Source organism: Erpetoichthys calabaricus, chromosome 12, assembly GCF_900747795.2.
Source record: "Erpetoichthys calabaricus chromosome 12, fErpCal1.3, whole genome shotgun sequence".
Classification (NCBI taxonomy): Eukaryota; Metazoa; Chordata; class Cladistia; order Polypteriformes; family Polypteridae; genus Erpetoichthys; species Erpetoichthys calabaricus.
This window is the reverse complement of record NC_041405.2, coordinates 134,279,769-134,299,691: the sequence shown is the minus strand read 5'-3', so window position 1 is coordinate 134,299,691 and position 19,923 is coordinate 134,279,769. Positions and strand designations below refer to the sequence as shown.

General features: G+C 37.8%; 1 protein-coding gene across 3 annotated transcripts in view; it reads left to right on the top strand.

Annotated features, from left to right (window-relative positions):
* Positions 1-447: 447 nt before the first annotated feature.
* The window catches only part of matk (megakaryocyte-associated tyrosine kinase), a 30,802-nt gene continuing 11,326 nt past the window's right edge, over positions 448-19,923 (top strand). Inside the window, exons 1-3 of one of the 3 annotated variants that reach the window (XM_051934353.1) lie at positions 470-536; positions 1,123-1,150; positions 1,240-1,313. In XM_051934353.1, coding sequence (XP_051790313.1) covers positions 1,305-1,313 — 9 coding nt within the window. In that variant the 5' untranslated portion in view covers positions 470-536; positions 1,123-1,150; positions 1,240-1,304. Of the gene's footprint in view, positions 537-1,122; positions 1,151-1,211; positions 1,314-19,923 lie in introns of all 3 variants that reach the window. The other 2 variants (XM_028816291.2, XM_028816292.2) reach the window with 2 other exon arrangements.

The following is a 19,923-nucleotide window of genomic DNA, read 5'->3' as shown; positions in this document are numbered from 1 at the left end:
TAGTATCAGAATGCAGTTTAAGTTAATTTGTTTTGGTTTCAATAGATGTATTTTTCATATTTTCGATTCTTGTTTTCTTTATTTCACATCTTCGCGCCCCCCCTAGGGGGGCCTGCCCCACAGTTTGAGAACCACTGCCTTAGGTGGAGGTAACTCCTTTATAGTTTTTTGGATCTTGGAACAGAAGTTGCATGTTTTAAAAATTTTCTATAGGCAGTGAGCTTGATCAGCATATTTCACACTAAGACTGATAAGCAGGTTGTCGAGCATGTTGTCTTCCTGGGTTTATAAAATTAAAAATGTCTCTTTTTGGTTAAATAATTACCTTTTCATAGTTACATTTTAAATGCCACACAAACAGGAAATGTCTTTTAATAAACCCAAAAACACATCCCTCCCTATGGGATCTCTCAGTGATGTGTCAAAGTCAGGGCGGAGCTATTGCAAAAATTACCACAGCTAATGTAGAGAAGTTCATTCTACAGCTTGTCGAGTAAATTATACTACTATTACGAACTGAAGAGGCAAAAGTAAAGGTAAGTTTGGGATTGGATCAAATGGTTCTAAGGTTCTAAACATGCTAACAAGAAAGTTGGGCAGTAAAAGTGGAAAATGAAGATAAGATTAAAGAGGTTATTTTTGTAATAGATCTGTGCCATTGGAACATTTGAGTGGCAGAAGGAGTAACAGTTTACTAGATAAGCCGTTGCCTGAATTCAGAGAGAGTCCACTGCTTTCATCAGACCATTTTTCAAGATGCTGAAATATTTTTGAAGCTCCGGCTTCAGAAAGGAAATAAAAGTTATCTAACTGCCAGTAACAGAATCCTCTGCACTTAATTGATTTTTTCAATGGAAAGATCAATTAGTTTGTAAAGTTGATGCAGCATCATTATACAGGTGTTTGAATAGTTGATTGTTTCTTTTTTGGTTAGGGTTATCTCTCTACAGTCTCTTATTTATACGTGTGTGTTTGACACCTATGAACTCAGTTTTAGCATTGCTCTTCCAATTACTCTGCACACTGAAAAGAGGAATAGAAGACGTATCTGTGAATCTGGTTTTAGACTGTGTAGGTTATGTCCAGGGCCTATTTGTACAAAACTTCTCTTTTTTATTCTAGTTGACCTGCTGATTTGGTTGCCTCTGTGGTTACAGTGTTTTTTTTCTCTTTATCTTTTATATTTTCATTTGTTTATTTAAATCAAGCAGATAACAGACATTTCCTTGCCATTTACAGACAGGGGCTATAATATCTATGGACCACAAACAGAGCAACTGAAGTGCAAGAAAGAATATTTCAGGATGTCTATGGTAAGCCTACAAAATGGACTGAATACTTCTGTGCATTTTGTCAGCTTGTGTTTTCGGCTGGTAGGAGGTAGCTGTTTTTGTCTTTCATCCATTCCCCTGTACAAAGGTAAACTATGTGTACACTGCATTCAGAATTCAGTCTGATGGGTTTAAGTAGCCAGTAGAATGTGTGTGTGTGTGTGTGTGTGTGTGTGTGCGTGTGTGTGTGTGTGTGTGTGTGTGTGTGTGTGTGTATGGTCAGGGCTGCACACAGCTGAGATCAGGGCAGGAAGTGCTTAATCAGAAAGCTCAGGAAACTACTAGCTAGCAGCCACCATAGCTAAAGGATCACCAGAGAAAGAAAGTACTGCGTATACTTTGACCAGGCCAGACTTTCATGCATGTTCAGAATTCAGGTTGTTCAGATGAGGAGGAATAGGTGCTCATTTTTGGGCTAGAATCTGAAGGTTTGGTGTTATAGCGGTCAGATTATTTGTTTCTTTATCTAGTTAACTTTTATTGTATGTAGCAAATGTCTCAGAAATTAACATTAAAAGTGCTTAGCAAAACAGACAGACAGCATAGTTTCAAGAAGCTATTACAGTCAGTAAACCTGTCACCTTCTGGATAAAATATCTAATCTTTTTTAGGCTGTTAATTTTGGGTTAACAGGGTGGCTTATACTTGGCGTATCTCCTCTTGTTACAAAGTACTTCTCATTCCCTTCACAAGATCCAAGTACAATATGAACACAAACAACAATCTGTAGTCCCACAAGCTCTGGACACTGAAACTGCTGGGTGGACAAACTCCGACTAGAGAGAGGAAACTCTTTGAAGGCAGCTCTATTAGTCTGATGTTCTGCTGTCACGGGACACAAAGTGTTTGACTGTATGCTTCATTTCTGAAGTGTACTAGCTTTAATATGGGAAATGAGACATGCTACAATTCATGTCACAAAAATAGCAATCCAAATCTGCTACTAAGAAAACACAAAATAATTGCCCGCTGTGTATAGCCAGTCATCTCTTCTCTTGAGCAGGAGTGGGGGTTTTTGTGATGCCCCATCTGAACTACAGAAAGAGTTTTGTTTAACAGCCATGGATGTGAGCCAAAATCATACAAAGACTAGACTCATGCTGCAGCTAAAGGAGACATAATTCAGATTTTTGGCTCATATGAAATTATTTTATTTGAATGTTCAAATTAGTTTTGCAAGCAATCTAAATCTAATATGAATATGTACAGGTGTCTAGTCTTAATGTGTCCCGCAGGCACAAAATTAACAAAAACAAATATGTCAGGAAAAATGCAACCTAGACCATCATGAACACCAACAGCATGCTGGGATTCTGCACTATTTCACATTATTTTCAGGGCAAGATGTCTCAAAGTCATCAGCACATAATGACATTGAAGAGAAGTTGAAAAGTAAAAATCACAGCTAATACCTTGAATGCAATTATTACAGCCATACCAGTTCGTACAAAACTGTGAATATGACGGTGAAGCGAAGGCTAGTAGGGGGTGTTTAATTACTTATGTCCACATTACCTGTAAAAGAAAGAAGGATTGTATGCTAAAACGCTTGTTAGAACAATACTTGTATGCTTAGGTAACTCCATACTGAATAAAATAACATTTTTAAGCAAAAATTACTTTCTTATACACAACATGTTGAGTAAACACTCTGCCTTCATTGCAAATTAGTTTTCATTACTTTTTTGTAACAAGAACGTCTACTATAACTTTTGCTCTTTTAGATCAGGTAACATATGATTGGCTATGTATAAAAGCTGGCAATAATAAACAAATACCAAAAACGACTAAAGTTTGTTGAGCAATGGAGATGAAGGAAATGGCAGATATGCTTGCATGCTGAGATGTAGTATGAAAATCAATGCAGTAACGTGGTTAAAAACAAACATATCTGCATTAGCCTTAAAGTCAATATTCTGTAAGTGGGTTAACCAAATTTGGGTTTCTGTTGTGTGTTTCTTATATACATATTCACTGCATTTATTTTTGCATGTTCCACACTGCATTCATTTCTGGATGTTGCGTAGCTTTGTGCTTGAGAGTATGAAGGACATGCAAAGTTCAAAGTTGTAAAATGTGAAATGCTATTCATGAGCTTTGCTTGGATAAAAGGATCTGTGTGCAAGACTGATTAAAAAAAAAGTCCACAGCAACCAGGGTGTATTGGGAGTGAACAGTTACCACAAATGCTTATTAAGTCTGCCACCTTGCTTCCTTTTTATTACCACACTGAGCCTCTACTGCCATCCAACTTGATTTTCAAAGCAGATGAATGAAGAGGGTCACATAAACAATGATGTCAAACCAGTTGAGGACATGTACATTTTTGGACAATTCTGATTTTAGTGTTCAAACGCAGTCACACTTAAGTCACTTGTGTATTTGATTTATTAATACCTAAGAAAGTGGCCCAAATCAATAAATGTACTATTTGATCTATTAATACCTGCAGAAAGAGGCCCAAATTAATAACACATGAAGAGGGCAACATTTTTATACCAATGCACTGTTTTGAAGAATAGTCTTCACAGTAGTATTGGTGGCAGGACATTGTAGCTTTTAATCTCATTTTTTTTAAATATGAAAGGGAATGTTTCAAAACTTCAACATTGGAGACTGCTATGAGCTGCTGCTTTGACCATCCTTGCAAAGGTCTAAGCTGTCTGTGTTTTAAGGTAAGAATTGTAGGCTAATCAAAATGTAAGAATTCACTTTAGTAGTAGTAGTCAGTGGTAGCGCTGCTGCTTTGCAATAAGGAGACTGTGGAAGATTGTGGGTTCGCTTCCTGGTTCCTCCCTGGGTGGATAGCGCTTTGAGTACTGAGAAAAGCGCTATATAAATGTAATGAATTACTGTTATTAGTAGAAGTAATAGCAGTATGTCACATGTACAGAGTACATTGAAATTCTTAGTTGCAAGTCTGTCTAACATATCGCCACTCCCTGGCACCATGATAAACACAAATGCATTAAAATACACAATTTAATTTCACCCTGAACCTAAAGGCTCTGCCACCTAATGTTATTAAGACTTGCACGTTTTGATCAAGTGTAGGCACTGCAATACAGACATTACTAAGTTTAGTAAAGTAAAGAGCTAAAAGTATTTACACCTTTTTCCCACTCTGTATTCTCTTGTTGGACAAAATGATACACAGTTTGTTGTTTAAGGAGTAGCTTGATGGCTCAGTATTTCCTGTGTGGCGAGCGGCTGGGGACGGTACCCAGCCGGCACGCCTGGAAGGACCGGAAGAGGGACTACACCTCCTCCAGACCATGACAGGGCAGCTGCACTGGTTGGTATGGGGACCACGGGAACACAGCATGGAAGCTCAACCCTGTAGGGGCCCGTTGTCACCGCCAGGGGGCGCCCAGATGCCTAAGAAGCCCTGTATGTCAGCACTTCCGCCAGCAGAGAACCAGGGACACCTGTAGTGCTTCCAGGTGCTCGTGCAGCTCTTCCGCCACACCAGGACGTGCTGTTGGAAGCTCATTGGGAGGCACCTGGAGCACATCGGAGGAGCTCGGAGGGGAGTAGTGGAGGTGGTGAAGGAAGGCAAGAGAGAAAGAGGCCTGGACTGAGGGTGCTTGGTGCAGAGGCATTGGGTTGTGTGTGATACACTCGTAAATAGGAAATGTATAATGAACGTGTGTTTGGGTGTAAACCATCAGTGTCTGTCTGTCTGTGTCCAGGCTGCTGTCCACACCAGCTACTGACTCCCTGCACTACAAACCAGTTTTGGGCTGTATACCCTGTCATTTTCTGACTTTTCTTCATTTTTCTCCTTGATATTTTTTTGGGGGTTCTCTAGTTTGTTTCAACTTTCAGTGACATGAATACTAAGCTAATTTGTGACTGTAAACTTCACTGAGTACAGGTTCAGAGCATATTCAGAAATGTACAGCTATAATGCATTAACAGTAAATGCTCTGCCACATGATATACCTGAACACATAAACTACATTAAATACACATCAAGCATGAACATACCTTGTGATGGACTTGCATTTTATCCAGTGTTAGCTCATGTCCTTCATTGTCTTAATTCCTGCATTAGATAAAATGGATTCAAGAAAATGATAGATGATTGATCACATAAGATACATTTTACTGAAATGCTGTGAAAGTTAAGCCTATGAAAGGTTGGTGCACAAGTAAATCTAATTTATTGAAAGTTTACTTATTGATTGAATGATTGGTTTATTGATTTTTGCTGTCTAATGAATGAGAATAATAAAAGCTTTCTCCGACTTCTCATGGTCAACTACAAATATTCTTTTTCTGGTTGCACTTTCAGGTATTGGTAAGTCAGATTATAGAGAAAAATATTTTCAATGATTTCCTTCAAACCTATAATACTAGGGTGTTGTACCGTGTTAGCCATTATAAATGTAGTGAGAAGTCAAGCAAAATTACACCTTTTATTGACTAACTAAAAAGATTACAATATGCAAGCTTTCGAGGCAACTCAAGCCCCTACTTTTAGACATGATGTAATTTACAACATCTTGCCTGAAGATGAGGCTTGAGTTGCCTCAAAAGCTTGCATATTGTAATCTTTTTAGTTAGCCAATAAAAGGAGTCATTTTGCTTCAAACCTATACAAAGAATGTCAGAGTTGCATAGTAAGACTTAAGTTGTTGCACAAAATACAGCAGCTGCACAATCACAGAATCATAACTGTATAATACAAAAATGTATTTACCTCTCTTAAATGTTAGGTCTTAAAGTATAATTCAAGCATTGGTCTGTACTTTCGCTTAAAGCTTTTCTATCAGATTTAATCACTATGATATGGTTTGCCAGTGCTTCAAATGTAGTAGTATGGAAATGATTGTACTGTACAATTGTGAATTCTAAATTGCTTTGGATAAGAGCTTCAAAATAAATTCTATTTTGCAAGTAAGAACTTACAAGATATTTTATAAACAGGAGAGCACCATTCAGTCTCTGAAGCATTTTTGAACTAACCCACAATTAAATGATCCCAAAATCATGACCATATGCTTCATACATTATGAATCACAAACAAAAATTACCACGTCATATTGTTGAAGTGGAGACCTTAAGTGTCTTTGTGTAATTTTCTGGTTATCATCTTGAACATCTTGAATCCTGCAAAGGTTCTTTTGGAAAAACTTCTTCCTTGCCTTAAAGAAATTCTAAATATTTGAATTAGGATTTTACATGGTCTTGTTTATTCAGTGTTAATAGATTATATTAAATTAGATTAATTTGGTCTTAAGTTCCATGAGCCAGTTGACTCAGGACATAGGCTCAGTACAAGAGTGCACTTGGGTCCTTCAAGTTGAAGTTCCTTTTGCCACCTTGACGTTTTGTTAACTTAGTAACCAAAGCATCCAATACTTCAAAAAGGTTTTAACAGAAAATTGAATTTCATAATTAGGTTCCTTTTAATTTTATTTTACCTAAATTTTTTATTCAACATTATAGTTGTTTTTTAACATTACCTGGAGGATAAAAACATTATACCAAAATAAAACCCTAAATCATTTTCATACTTTCTGCTTCTTTTACTTTATTGTTATCTGTCCTGTCTTTTGAAGAGAATAGGTTTCAGGGTGTATGATGAAGTAGGACAACACTTTCTTCATTTTGGTCAATTCAGGCTTAAAAGTTAACAACATATGCTTCTCACTCATCTTGCAGGTGCACAGTTCTTGGACAAAGGGTGCAGGTACTCTCTTAGTGAATTTTAAATCAGACAATGGAGAAATAAACACTGCCAACCAAGTTCCAGTGAGTTACACCTGTTGATTGAAAAGCTAACTCAGAATGAGTACAGACAGAGTAGTTTAAGCATTATATATGCATTTTACACAAGGGTTGGGGAAAGTTTGTGATCTCAACTAAGATACTTTAGTTAGTCAACACCTAATCATGCTTTAGCTGAATGCAATAAAGGATAAACTATGTCTTTTCAGGTAAATTCATACTAATAGCTTGATCTTACTGGTTACAGTGTATCAAATCAGAGAGAGATAATTAACATAATACTTGTTTTGTCTTGGTAAAGTAATATATTGCTCTATTATCCCCTTTTGTATTATTAATATGTAGCCTTTGTCAGAATGCCTCTAATCTCACAGACTTTCCACTGTTTATAAGGTATTATAGTATATACAGTAACTTCTCCCCACCTTCCCTTCTACATCTATAACCTCAGGCAATTAGGTGTAGTAAAAGACAAGCAGCAGATAAGTTACAATTTAAACAATGTATTATTGATAATATTCATAAATAATAACAATATGCAAATGTATATTTGAATATTGGCAACCATAGAACCTGATTAAATGATCATGTGTAGTTTCAGGCGGCACACAGACTTGTTAGTTACTTAAAAATGTCTCTATTTAAGGCATCATTTGTGGTAAACTTTCTTCAGAACAGGCCACATGCCTGTCTCAATATGGCTGCCGAGCTGTGCTCTTCATTGTGTTGTCCTTTTCAGATCATGGTGTGAGATGGACATTCATCAGTTTGTAAGAGAGAGAGTGAGGTTAAGCAAGCAAATTTATAGATTCTCTGTCCCACCCCTACAGCCAATAGGACGTCACGGTACTTAAAGGCTTCTGATACAAGCCAGTTCCAAATAGCCATACTTCAGACCAATGGGGGAATTGAACATCTTCACACCTGCCACCCCCAAAACCATTTGTTGAGCTAAAGTTTGCCAGTTAGGCAGCCTGGCTTTCCTATGGGGGTTGAGAGACTTCAGAGAAACATTAGCCAAACTTGTTTAAGGCACTTCCCCCCAACTCTGTCATAAAATTCAAAAAGACCCATCCCTAAAAGGCAGGGTAAATATGAATGCTTCTCACTAATGTAACACTAATATTACATTGCTTTGCCTAAATTACAAATAAAGATATACAAAATATTCATCAACTTGTATGCAAAATCTCACATCACAACAATACTGTAAGCTTAGAAAATGTGGGAAACCATACTGGTAAACTTAGCAAGTAACATAGAGAACACACTGGGCAGAGACAAGATCTCGTCTCATAATTTCTTGCTAAAATATTTTATGTGTGTTATCATTTCTTTCCTTTCTTGTTTGGTTTGTCTTTTAAGTCAGTAGCATAAATAAAAAACTTGGACATTTGTGCTGAGGTAGTGGGTTTGAATACTGGTGGAAGTGAGATTTTGTGGTGCCAATAAGATGAACAGTTATTAGGCTTGCCTAGTAAATGCTGTTAATGTAGTTTGTTTGTGCCTACTGGCATTAAGGAAGCATTTCTTTTTTGAACAAAGTGTGCAGTAACCGATAACATAATGGAAATGTTACTGTTTGTACAAGATGAATTTCCATTGTGGTTTTCTGATTGACAGTTTGTGGTTGTTCTGTGCACAACTTACTCTTGAAGAAATGTGTGTATGGCGGGCTTATGCCAAGAGCCAGTAATTCAATAATTCATCTTGCTGATACTTTATTCACCAAGAAGACTGTTTTTATATGTTATATTACCATGGGTTCATATGGTTCTAGTGTAAGTCTTTGTCCTAAAGTCCAAGCTTCATTCTGCTGTCGTCTTCGGATATTATGTACAATTCCAAAATATTTGTGAAACTGAAATAACAGTAAGCTGGCAAATTTCAAAAAACTGTCTGAATAATCTCTCCATTTCTTTCTTTCTTTGTTTAGTGGAGGGGGTGTAACGTGGAAAACAAAAGGTAGATAATTTCCGACATACACAAAATTATGTATGGAAACGGCTCACGGGCAGATTTTTTTCGAGATACAACAAAACTTATGCGACAGTTCGTTTTGGGGGGGGGGGGGGGATGACGTCATCACGCACACCATTTTATCGATAAAAAGCCAGTTTGATGGAAACAGGCTGGAGACAGCAAATTTCGCACATTTTTTTTACGTATATTCTGTTTGTCGATAACAAAACGTCGCAAAAAACTGGATGGAAACTTAGCTTATGATATATCATTGATTAAAAAAGAACAAATTGGTATTAGTCCGCTCCAGTGTTCTAGTAGTAACCTGATCTCCTGTGTGGATTTTACTCTATCTGTTGCCCTCATTATGTATTACCTGCATCAACCCAATGTCTGTAAAAAAAACTCAAAATAGAACTAAAATTATTGCAAAAGATCAAAAAAATGGAAAGAGTTAGAAATAACTATTTTCTATTTCATGTCTCCTGTGTATCCTTTTATTTTTTCAATGTCCGTGTGTACTTTTTCATTGTATGGTAATTGCTGCCTGAAAATGTGGGCTAAAATCTCTTCAAAATCCAAGTGCCAAATCCAGCATATCTCCTCAGACTGACCTGTGTTCTATTTTGAGAATCTTCACACTTCTGTTTCTTTTAGTTACAGTGACTTTTACAAGCTGCTGTCTCTCTGACAAAGAGGCCCAGTTTGCACATTTTTCATCTTGGCTGTACCATCCCCCACAGCACACATCTTCAGACATGAAACGGGACATTTTTCCTTTTCCCTCTTGTCTTGTTTCATTCAAACTAACTGCTTAACTGGTGCACTTTCTTTCCAACTCAGCTATTCTTGCATTTCTTCAATACATTTCACACACAAGTACTTGAATTTCTTTCATTTCCACTGTCCCTTGTTTTAATTCCACACTTTCTTCGCTCAGTTCCCATATTTTATTATCCAGTTCATACCCTGCAGTTAACAATGGTTATTCAAACTCACCAGCTTCTCTGCCTTCTACCTGATTTCTTTTTCCTAAATCAAATTTCAGTGCAGCAGAACAGTCGCAAAATAGCTATCAGTGTAGCATGTTCTTTAAATACTGGATGGAAATCAAAATTATATGGAGAATATGGTACAGTTAAGAATAATGGAAGGAAGCGCCTTTACTGTTTTTCCTTCCTTTCACTCCTCTCCTTTTGCTCACTCTCACTTTCCCACTCTTTATCTGAGATCTTAATATCCTTAGGTAAGTCAATTCCCCATGTGTTAGGGTTCCAGTAAGATCCTGTTACTACTGCTCTAACTTTTACAATGGGTGGTTTACACTCCTTTTTTCCCCTGCTTTCACAGCTTTCTGTTTTAACAGTGGGTGTTCTACATACTAGCACCTTACATTTTTTATGCCAACTGTTACATTTCTCAGAACTTAAACATTCACACATCATTCCATTTTCACTTTCAACCACTTTGCTATTTTCCTTCTCATACTGTTCTTCCTTATTGCCATGGACCCCGTGATTATCAGAGGTGACTGTGTGCAGAGGGTACAGACCTATAAATACCTGGGAGTGCAGCTGGATGATAATTTGGACTGGACTGCCAATACTGATGCTCTGTGCAAGAGAGGACAGAGCCGACTATACTTCCTTAGAAGGCTGCCGTCTTTCAACATCTGCAAAAAGATGCTGCAGATGTTCTATCAAACGGTTGTGGCGAGCGCCCTGTTCCACACGGTGGTGTGCTGGGGAGGCAGCATAAAGAAGAGGGACACCTCACGTCTAGACAAACTGGTGAGGAAGGCAGGCTCTATTGTAGGTACGGAGCTTGACAGTTTGACATCCGTGGCGGAGCCACGGGTGCTGAGCAGGCTTCTGTCAATCATGGAGAATCCACTGCTTCCACTGAAGAGTATCATCTCCAGACAGAGGAGCAGCTTCAACGACAGACTGCTGTCACTGTCCTGTTCCACTGACAGACTGAGGAGATCGTTCCTCCCCCACACTATGCGACTCTTCAGTTCCACCTGGGGGAGTAAACATTAACATTATACAAAGTTATTGACTGTTATACCTGCCTCGCACTCTCCACCTTGCACTTTTTAACTTGCACTGTGTTTTTATCACTCTTTAATTAATATTGTTTTTATCAGTATGCAGCTGCTGGAGTATGTGAATTTCCCCTTGGGGATTAATAAAGTATCTATCTATCTATCTATCTATCTATCTATCTATCTATCTATCTATCTATCTATCTATCTATCTATCTATGTGTAATGTCATTTCATTCATCTAATACAAGGTAGTATACCTCTTATAACAGCAGTTGTCTTCTGGCCCCCTTCCATTTTGTGGCATGTTCGGTTCAGCTTCTGCTTTCTCTACCTAAACTACAGGTTTCCATTTCCTAGCTATAGCCTGCTGGCCTTTGCCACTCCACTGGAAGATGGCTGCTTTTATTATGAATTTAGGAATTTCTGAGTCCACAAAGCTACTCTAATACAATTTGGCAAATTCGTTATGGTTTATACTTTTGCCCTTTTAAGCTAACACCCACACAAACACCATTCCTATCCACACAAGCACTTGCTATGAATGACGCCTACAATGCCAGTCATTCATTAGTACTTTGCATAGGATTCATTAAAATTCCATACATTCAGGTTTATGTGGTTGATGCTCGCACAGCCTCTCACATACACAGTACTCCAATTAGGGACTCACTACCAACATCACTAACAAACATGCGGGTGTCCTCGGTGACACACAAGAAGTCTCAACCCTTTTTTGGTTATACAGTATGCCATTTATCAACCAAACAATGTTTTACTTCCACTGCATTTGTACACTGGATGCCCTACAATTCACATACATACACACACACATACATCAAAACAGTATTTGCAAACAGGGTGCAAAACATGGTTACCCAAAACCCTGCCAACTACGCCAAACTGATTTTAGGCACTTCCCCCAACCCTGCAATAAAATTCACATCCTGAATCAGTCCTAAAGACTCAGGAGGTTGGTTAGTTAGTTAGACATGAAAGCATTGCTGTTCTCATCAATTAAATCCTGAAACACTAACAATACTCTTGCTTTGTCTGACTCACAAATAAAGACATACAAAATATTTATCAATTTATATATAAAATTTCATGCCACAACATATACCAAATAATTTTGAGAGTTCAAATCATTATTTAAAGTTAAAGTTAAATTCAGCACTGAGGCACTGATCTAGGATTTAAATTTACTGCTCCATCTTTACTGTCTGACCTATGTAATTTAGTTTTTTCTTTATTAGCATATTTTAAAAAGCTAGGAAGAAAAAAAAATATTAGCACATTAGATATTTATCCTTCCATCAATTTCTTAAGTGAATGTTTCTATTGTATTGATACTAGGTGGCAGAGGCCATCCCAGAATTATCAAGCATAAGGCCAGAATAAACAACATAGGTGGCATCAATCCATTGCTGAGCTCAGTTACACACAAAATACAACTATTGTCATAAAGCATGTATCATAGAAAAACTTAAAAATGTAATGTGTGTACACAGTTAACTTACACTGTAAAATTAAAACACTGAATGTGCTTCTTCTCTAAGTTTCTTTTTTCATTTCCTATAGTTGAAATTTAATGGGGCAGCATGGTGGCGCAGTGGTAGCGTTGCTGCCTCGTAGTAAATAGACCTGGGTTTGCTTCCCAGGTCCTCCCTACATGGAGTTTGCATGTTCTCCCCGTGTCTGCATGGGTTTCCTCCGGGTGCTCCGGTTTCCTCCCACAGTCCAAAGACATGCAGGTTAGGTGCATTGATGATCCTAAATTGTCCCTAGTGTGTACTTGGTGTGTGGGTGTGCCCTGTGGTGAGCTAGCACCCTGCCTGTGATTTGTTCCTGCCTTGCGCCCTGTGCTGGCTGGGATTGGCTCCAGCAGACCCCCTTGACCCTGTGTTAGAATATAGCGGGTTGGAAAATGACAAACTGAAATTTAATGACACATTCAGTAGATGTCTGATGCTTTTCCCTTCAGAGATACACATTAAATCAAGAGAGGAGTAGTCTTTCAAAATTTACACATCCATGGCCTTTTAATTCCATGTTTAGAGATTATGCTTCCATCTGCAGAGTCAGCACTATACAGTAGCCAAGTGGTGCACCAGCAGCTGGCTTCAACTGTTTGAGAAACAAGCATCTTTCAATATACAAAGACACCCACTGGTTGGGGATACTAAAAGCTTAACTGTTCCTCCTCCTCTAGCAGATGGCAGGATGGGACTTGGGCTTCTCCACTGCCCTCTGCTTATGTCCAGTTTAACTTGTGGCTCCTCCTGTCCATTTATTTTTCAGCTACATGAGGGTAAAGCCAATGGGGTAATAGAAAAAGAGAGTCTTTGCTGTAGCAAGGGGCTTAATGTTTGTGTAACAGACTTTAGCCGAGTCTCTAGTGTTTACTGATTTAGTTCTTCTTCACCATTTGCCTATGTGCAGATTCTATTTTTGTCTTGTGGCACATTAATGACTGTTACTTGTTCTTTTTTATTTGTCAGTCTGAACTACTCTCCCTTTGTCTACATATTTAAATAACAAAGCAGAATTTTTATTGTCTTATTAGTTCTGCTTCTTTTCCTGTCACCTTGTCCGGATCTGCATTCTCATCAAGGACCACTTTACCGGACATGATGTGCTACCAGATCTTTTGGCTAGGGTTCCTTTCATTAGAAGATGATACTAAGGTTTTTTGATGGATGGGCAATTCTCTTCTGAAGCTGCAGTTGAGCAGTGTGTTGCTGACGGAATGCTACAACCTCTGCTGCAGAACAACACAACAGGTTTCCGAGTTACCTTGTTGTTTTTGTTAAGAAATCCTGCAATATTTTTATAGACAAATGAGAGGCTTGTTTTATTTATCCTCTGTAGAGAAACACCAGTCTAATGTTGTCTCATTGTTATCTGTATTTATCAAATCTATTATGTTTGACAAATTCAATATGAAAGTGGATATTGCATGTCTCTACCTAGTTTACTAGTTTAGGATTCCCTCTGCCACCCACTCTATGCCAGGTAGAAGCATGGACTCACAGACCAGAAGGTTTAGGGTGTAAAATCCCCTGTACCAGGGGGAGGGGGATTGCATTAAAATATGAAGGTTCACTATGCTAATCATATCAATTCCTTCTTCTATCTTTTTCTGAAGCTGCAAGGAAACATATTATGCAGATACTTGACAACTAGGTTATAAAAGAGCGTAGCAGTCCTTTTTCACCCCGAGTTCTGCGAGTGACCAAGAAAGATGGAATCAAGAACACGAGTGTTGTTTACACACACACACACACAAAAAAACAGAGAATGCACCGGGGTCAAAACCAGAGAGACAAATAGATCTTCTGCCAGAAACGTAAGACAAGAATCGATATCACAATTAAGAATTGGAATTAAGATTAAGTACTTATATTCAGTCACTATTTCTACAACCTCCCTCAAAACAAAGATGGATGAACATTTAGATTTCTGTCTCTTAAAATCAAATATCATTTATTTTGTCTTTTTGACATTCAGATTAAAATTTGTTTTTATTGCACCAGTTTACCAAACTGTACACTTGATTATGGTTTTCATTCTCAACAGATATGCATCCTATCAGCACAATGTCATCAGCATACTTGATAATAGAACAGTGGTCATTGTTAGGTCTCAGGTCACTTGTGTAGAGAGTAAAAAGTAAAGGAGATAAGGCACATCTCTGCAGACTTTCGGTGTTTGAGTAAATGACTTTTGAAAAAGTGTCCTGTACTTTGTCAGTCTGTGAGCAATTTAAAAGGAAGTTCAGAATTCATCATGTAATAAATGGGTTAACATTCATACTGTTCAATTTTTCAATCAACATTTGGATGGTACTGAATGCTGAAGAAAAATCTAGAAATAGTGCCCTAACATAGGAACCAAGCTTATCAAGAAAAATGCAGCTTTGATGTAAGGCAACCAGCAGAGCATCTTCAATTCTTCTGTTTGCACAGTGAGCAGTGAGTTTTTCACAAAGTGTTCAAAGCATTTCATCAGAATGTAGGTGAATGCCATGGGTCTATATTTATTCAGACTGTTTGACTTGGAGACCTTGGGAACTGGGATAATGACTGACTGTTTCAAAAGCCCTGATACAATTCATAGGTCAAGGACCAGTTCAAAAGCAAGTAAAAAACTGGAGAGAGTTGTTTTAAGCAGGACTTAAGGAGTTGACCTGAAATGTCTTCTGGCTGCACTGCCCTGTTGGTTTTTATCTGCTGCAAACTTTTCTCCACTTCAGTTCAACTGACTTCCATCCCAGTAGTATTCCTGGTATTTTTTCAAAGCATCTCCCTTACTTCTGCATTTTGGACACTGAAGTACATACCTACAACAGCAAGAAATAATGAAAAATGCATTTTCAGGGAGATGTAAATTATTTGCAATTTCAGCAATTGAGAAATGACTGACTCATCAGGGCTTGACCAACCCATCTATCCATCCATCCATTTTCCAACCCGTTGAATCCGAACACAGGGTCACGGGGGTCTGCTGGAGCCAATCCCAGCCAACACAGGGCACAAGGCAGGGAACCAATCCTGGGCAGGGTGCCAACCCACTGCAGGACACACACAAACACACCCACACACCAAGCATACACTAGGGCCAATTTAGAATCACCAATCCACCTAACCTGCATGTCTTTGGACTGTGGGAGGAAACCGGAGCACCCGGAGGAAACCCATGCAGACACGGGGAGAACATGCAAACTACACGCAGGGAGGACCCGGGAAGCGAACCCGGGTCGCCTAACTGCGAGGCAGCAGCGCTACCACTGCGCCACCGTGCCGCCCTACCAACCCATCTAGCAGAGCTAATCTCGTTTTTGGATTTGCAAGTTATTGCCACAGGTTTGTGGCATAGTTTGCCAAAATGGCAAGTCAACTGCATTGATTCATTAGCCCAGTTAATTTGGCCCAATGGGTAAAAGCTCCTGAGATGAAGTTAGCTTTCATCTGGGATAAAATGAATGAAATGGGACTGATTTCCTGAGCAAAAAACAAGGGAGCAAATTACCCTGACAAGCAAGAAACTGCTGCTACAATGGGAGCACCCAGTAAAATGAGAAGGGGATCCATCCTTGAAAGTCAATATCTACTGGCAAAAGGCCAGCTATGGTCTTGTTTGCACTGAAACCCTGACTGACAGAAGGCATCTTAACTGGCAATTATCATACTATAATATCACTGAAAGAGCATGTGTTGAATGAAATACCAGGGGCCTCATGTATAAGCAGTGCCTATGCATAAAAATGTTTTGTATGCCCATCATCAAGAACGCAGAGGATTATTGGGATACAGCAACTGCCCTGGAGAATGTTTATAGCACGTGCTGCCTCAGCCATGCACACAGAATATTTGAATTTTTCCCATTTGGCAAATGCTTCAGAAACAGCTTCATCCCAAGAGCTATAGATGTACTCAATCAGTCCATCAAGTGCTCCTGGTAGAACTGTCTGTGATAATAATAAATACAATTACCTCACTGTAAACTTGCTCTACAGTTGTAATATTGCACAACCTGAACCACTTTATGAACCATTTGCACTATCTGCACTATATGTACATGTATACTGTACTTATGCTTTTATATTGTATATTTTTAAAATATTTTTTAATCGTATTATTATTATTATATTGTTTTATGGGAAAATAAGTTTATGGAGGATTTGCATATTGAATCTCATTGTATCATACAAATGGATAAAGGAATAATAATAAAGGAGTTCAATTCAATACAATAGAAGAGAGCGCCTATTTATAGATGATGACAAAGTATCATTTTTAAGATGGAATACATTAAAGTATGTATATTACATTATACAGATAAACTTTTAACTTCATTTAAATAATGTATACTTTTAATAATTAAACATGTGGGGACACGGTGGCGCAGTAGTAGTGATGAGCTGGCACCCCATCCAGGGACTGGTCCTGCCTTGTGCTGTATGCTTGCTGGAACTAGTGTGACCCTGGATGGATAGATGGATGGAATAATTAAACATGTACTACAAAGATATTTCAATGTTCCTTAAAAGTTTTGAAGAATCGGGTTTCTAAGCTTAAAGATGGTTTGACATTTATTACAGAGTTTATTGCGTGGCGATTGGTTACATGAAGAAAGAAAAGAAAGGAGAGCAATTGGGGGTTGGTACGTTTGAAACAGACAATACTGCTGCAGTAAATTATTTAATCAAGTGTCGCGCACATCCCAGCAAGCATCTTGTGGGAGGCATTAACAATCTCTGGATGGGGTGCAAGCTCATTGCTACCACTGTGCCGCCATGCCCCCATGTTTAATACATGCATGAAAATGATATCAAGTGTACATCTTAGTATTTAAATTGTTCAAAAAGTTGTAATATCATGAATGTAATGTGTTGTGTCCTGTTGGCATAAGAGAAAGCCCGTTTAAGAAGCACATAGTAATTCGCACACATAGAGCACATAGAAGAACACATAGAATACAAAGCATTTAATGTGCTACTTTAGTTACAATGGGATCTGAGAAACTGTACTAAATTAAACATTGATTTTAAGATTAAGTTTCCGATGTTCTACTTTAATGACAAAATAAACTATGAGATTAAAGTGGACATTTAGACCTTTTTTTCACTGTGTCCCCATTTTTTTTCTTTTCTCTGTACACCAATACGCTTCCTTATGACACTCAGGCAGTAAGATACGACTCGCCTTTTCACAGCGACTTTGATATCTGACCACTTTTTTATTTTGGGCACTATGCGACTTTCTGAACTTGACCTTTCGAGTTTCTCCACCACTCTGTATCACTCAATCGACTTCCTTTTGTTGTTTATACAACTGCTTAAGCCAACAAATAATACATTTTTTCCTTGCCTCCACTTCACATTTGATTCAGTTCTTTTTTTCACGTGCTTTTGCCATTGTCTTTTAACCAAACATTGACCAGAAGGTGAAAGTTATATTGATTTGCTTATTAAAAATATACAAAATTATGGGAGGAGTCAGATTGGGACAGCAGGCTTGTGCACATGCGTCACTTTTCACACTGACTGGGATTTATGGAGTGTAAGGTGTGTAGAAGTTGGCTTACGCACAGTTTTGTGCATCTGAATTTTTTTGTGTGTACGCACATTTCTACTTTTGACCTTACGCCATGTTTTAGTATGAATTCTACGCACAATGTTATGCGTGGGGCCCCAGATGACTGGATCGCTTGCTTGTAATGGGTGATATGCTGTCCAAAGGAATCTTTTTAGATAGATAGATAGATAGATAGATAGATAGATAGATAGATAGATAGATAGATAGATAGATAGATAGATAGATAGATAGATAGATAGATAGATAGATAGATAGATAGATAGATAGATAGATAGATAGATAGATAGATAGATAGATACTTTATTAATCCCAAGGGGAAATTCACATACTCCAGCAACACCATACTTTTAGTATCTAGATATAATAAAATCTCTGGATACTTTAACAATGACAAGGAAAAGATGCCTGGTAGTGCCACAATACTAATCTTATTGTTTGCTGAGGGCTGAACCATGCAAATGAGGGACCATAGGCTGCACACTTGCTGTAATGTTGCTGTGTTCAGTTATGCCACAGTGTTAAAAAACGGAAATTATTTACTTCATAAGTTGTGTAAACCTATTCAATTTCTCAATTTAGTTCATCAAAACAAAAAAGGTAACATCCAACTCTTTGGCAATGCGTTTGCTTCAGGTCTATTCCAGATAGTTTCCACTACAATATGAAATAGGTCTTTAAAATTGGCTAGAACTATTAATTTTTATTCAACATTTCTAGCTAAGAAACTAAACAAATGGAGAATAACTAGGTTATCTGAAAAACATGGGTGCTGCAAGTTGTCTTCCTGTCTCAGGCTTGTGCTTTTTACTCCTCTTATTCTGCCTTTACAATTGATGACTGTGCATTTAGAAGCATGCAGTTGCATGTGCAGTAGGTCTTAAGAATTCCCTTGTTTACCAGAATAGGCCTTAACAATATGACAAGATGCAAAATCATAAAAGTATGGGTATAATTTTTACTATTACGAGATTGTTGAGAATTAGAAATATACAGATAGCAAAGAATGTGAATTGCTTAATTATAAATTTTTTGTATGTAACGCTATGTTCTCCAGTTCTAATGAGTGCCATCTGAATGTTGCTCAGATGTTGACATTTTTTTTTATTGTAATACAATTTAAAGACAGTCAGTCAAATGCAGTGTTTTTCCACGCTCTTTATGTTATGCTATACACTGTATTATTTTGTCTCTTAACAAACAATTAACTGGTGACTAAAGTCAACCCACTCACAGAATGTAAGCATTATATAATTAGGAACACAGAGATCATTTGTTGTTATGTCTATCTGTGGGCAGCCACAGAATTTACCATGCTGATACAAGATGATAATTACATAAGGCCAGCCAGCTGTGTACATATATTTCATGTAATGGTCAACACAAATGAAAGAAACAGTACATGCCCTAGATAAAGGCTATCTGGTTGTCTGAGAAGACATTATTTTTTAGAGAGGAATTGTTTGAGTGCTTTGCCAAGACCTCATCTTTAGTGCTTAAAAGAGAAATAAGTGTGAAATATTGTCAATATATCAAGTTTTACTTATTGATTTGTTTTTTCTGGTTAAAACACAGAAGCTTTGTGCAAGGCTTTTGATAATGTCTCATCGCTCAGAAATTCTTTAGAAACACAGAAAATATTATTAGTAAAAATTCTGAATCAATACATGTGAATGTGGGGATTTTCCACTCTATATTGATGTTATAGGTACCATAATTTCATAATGCTTTAATGGTTTATCTAATGACC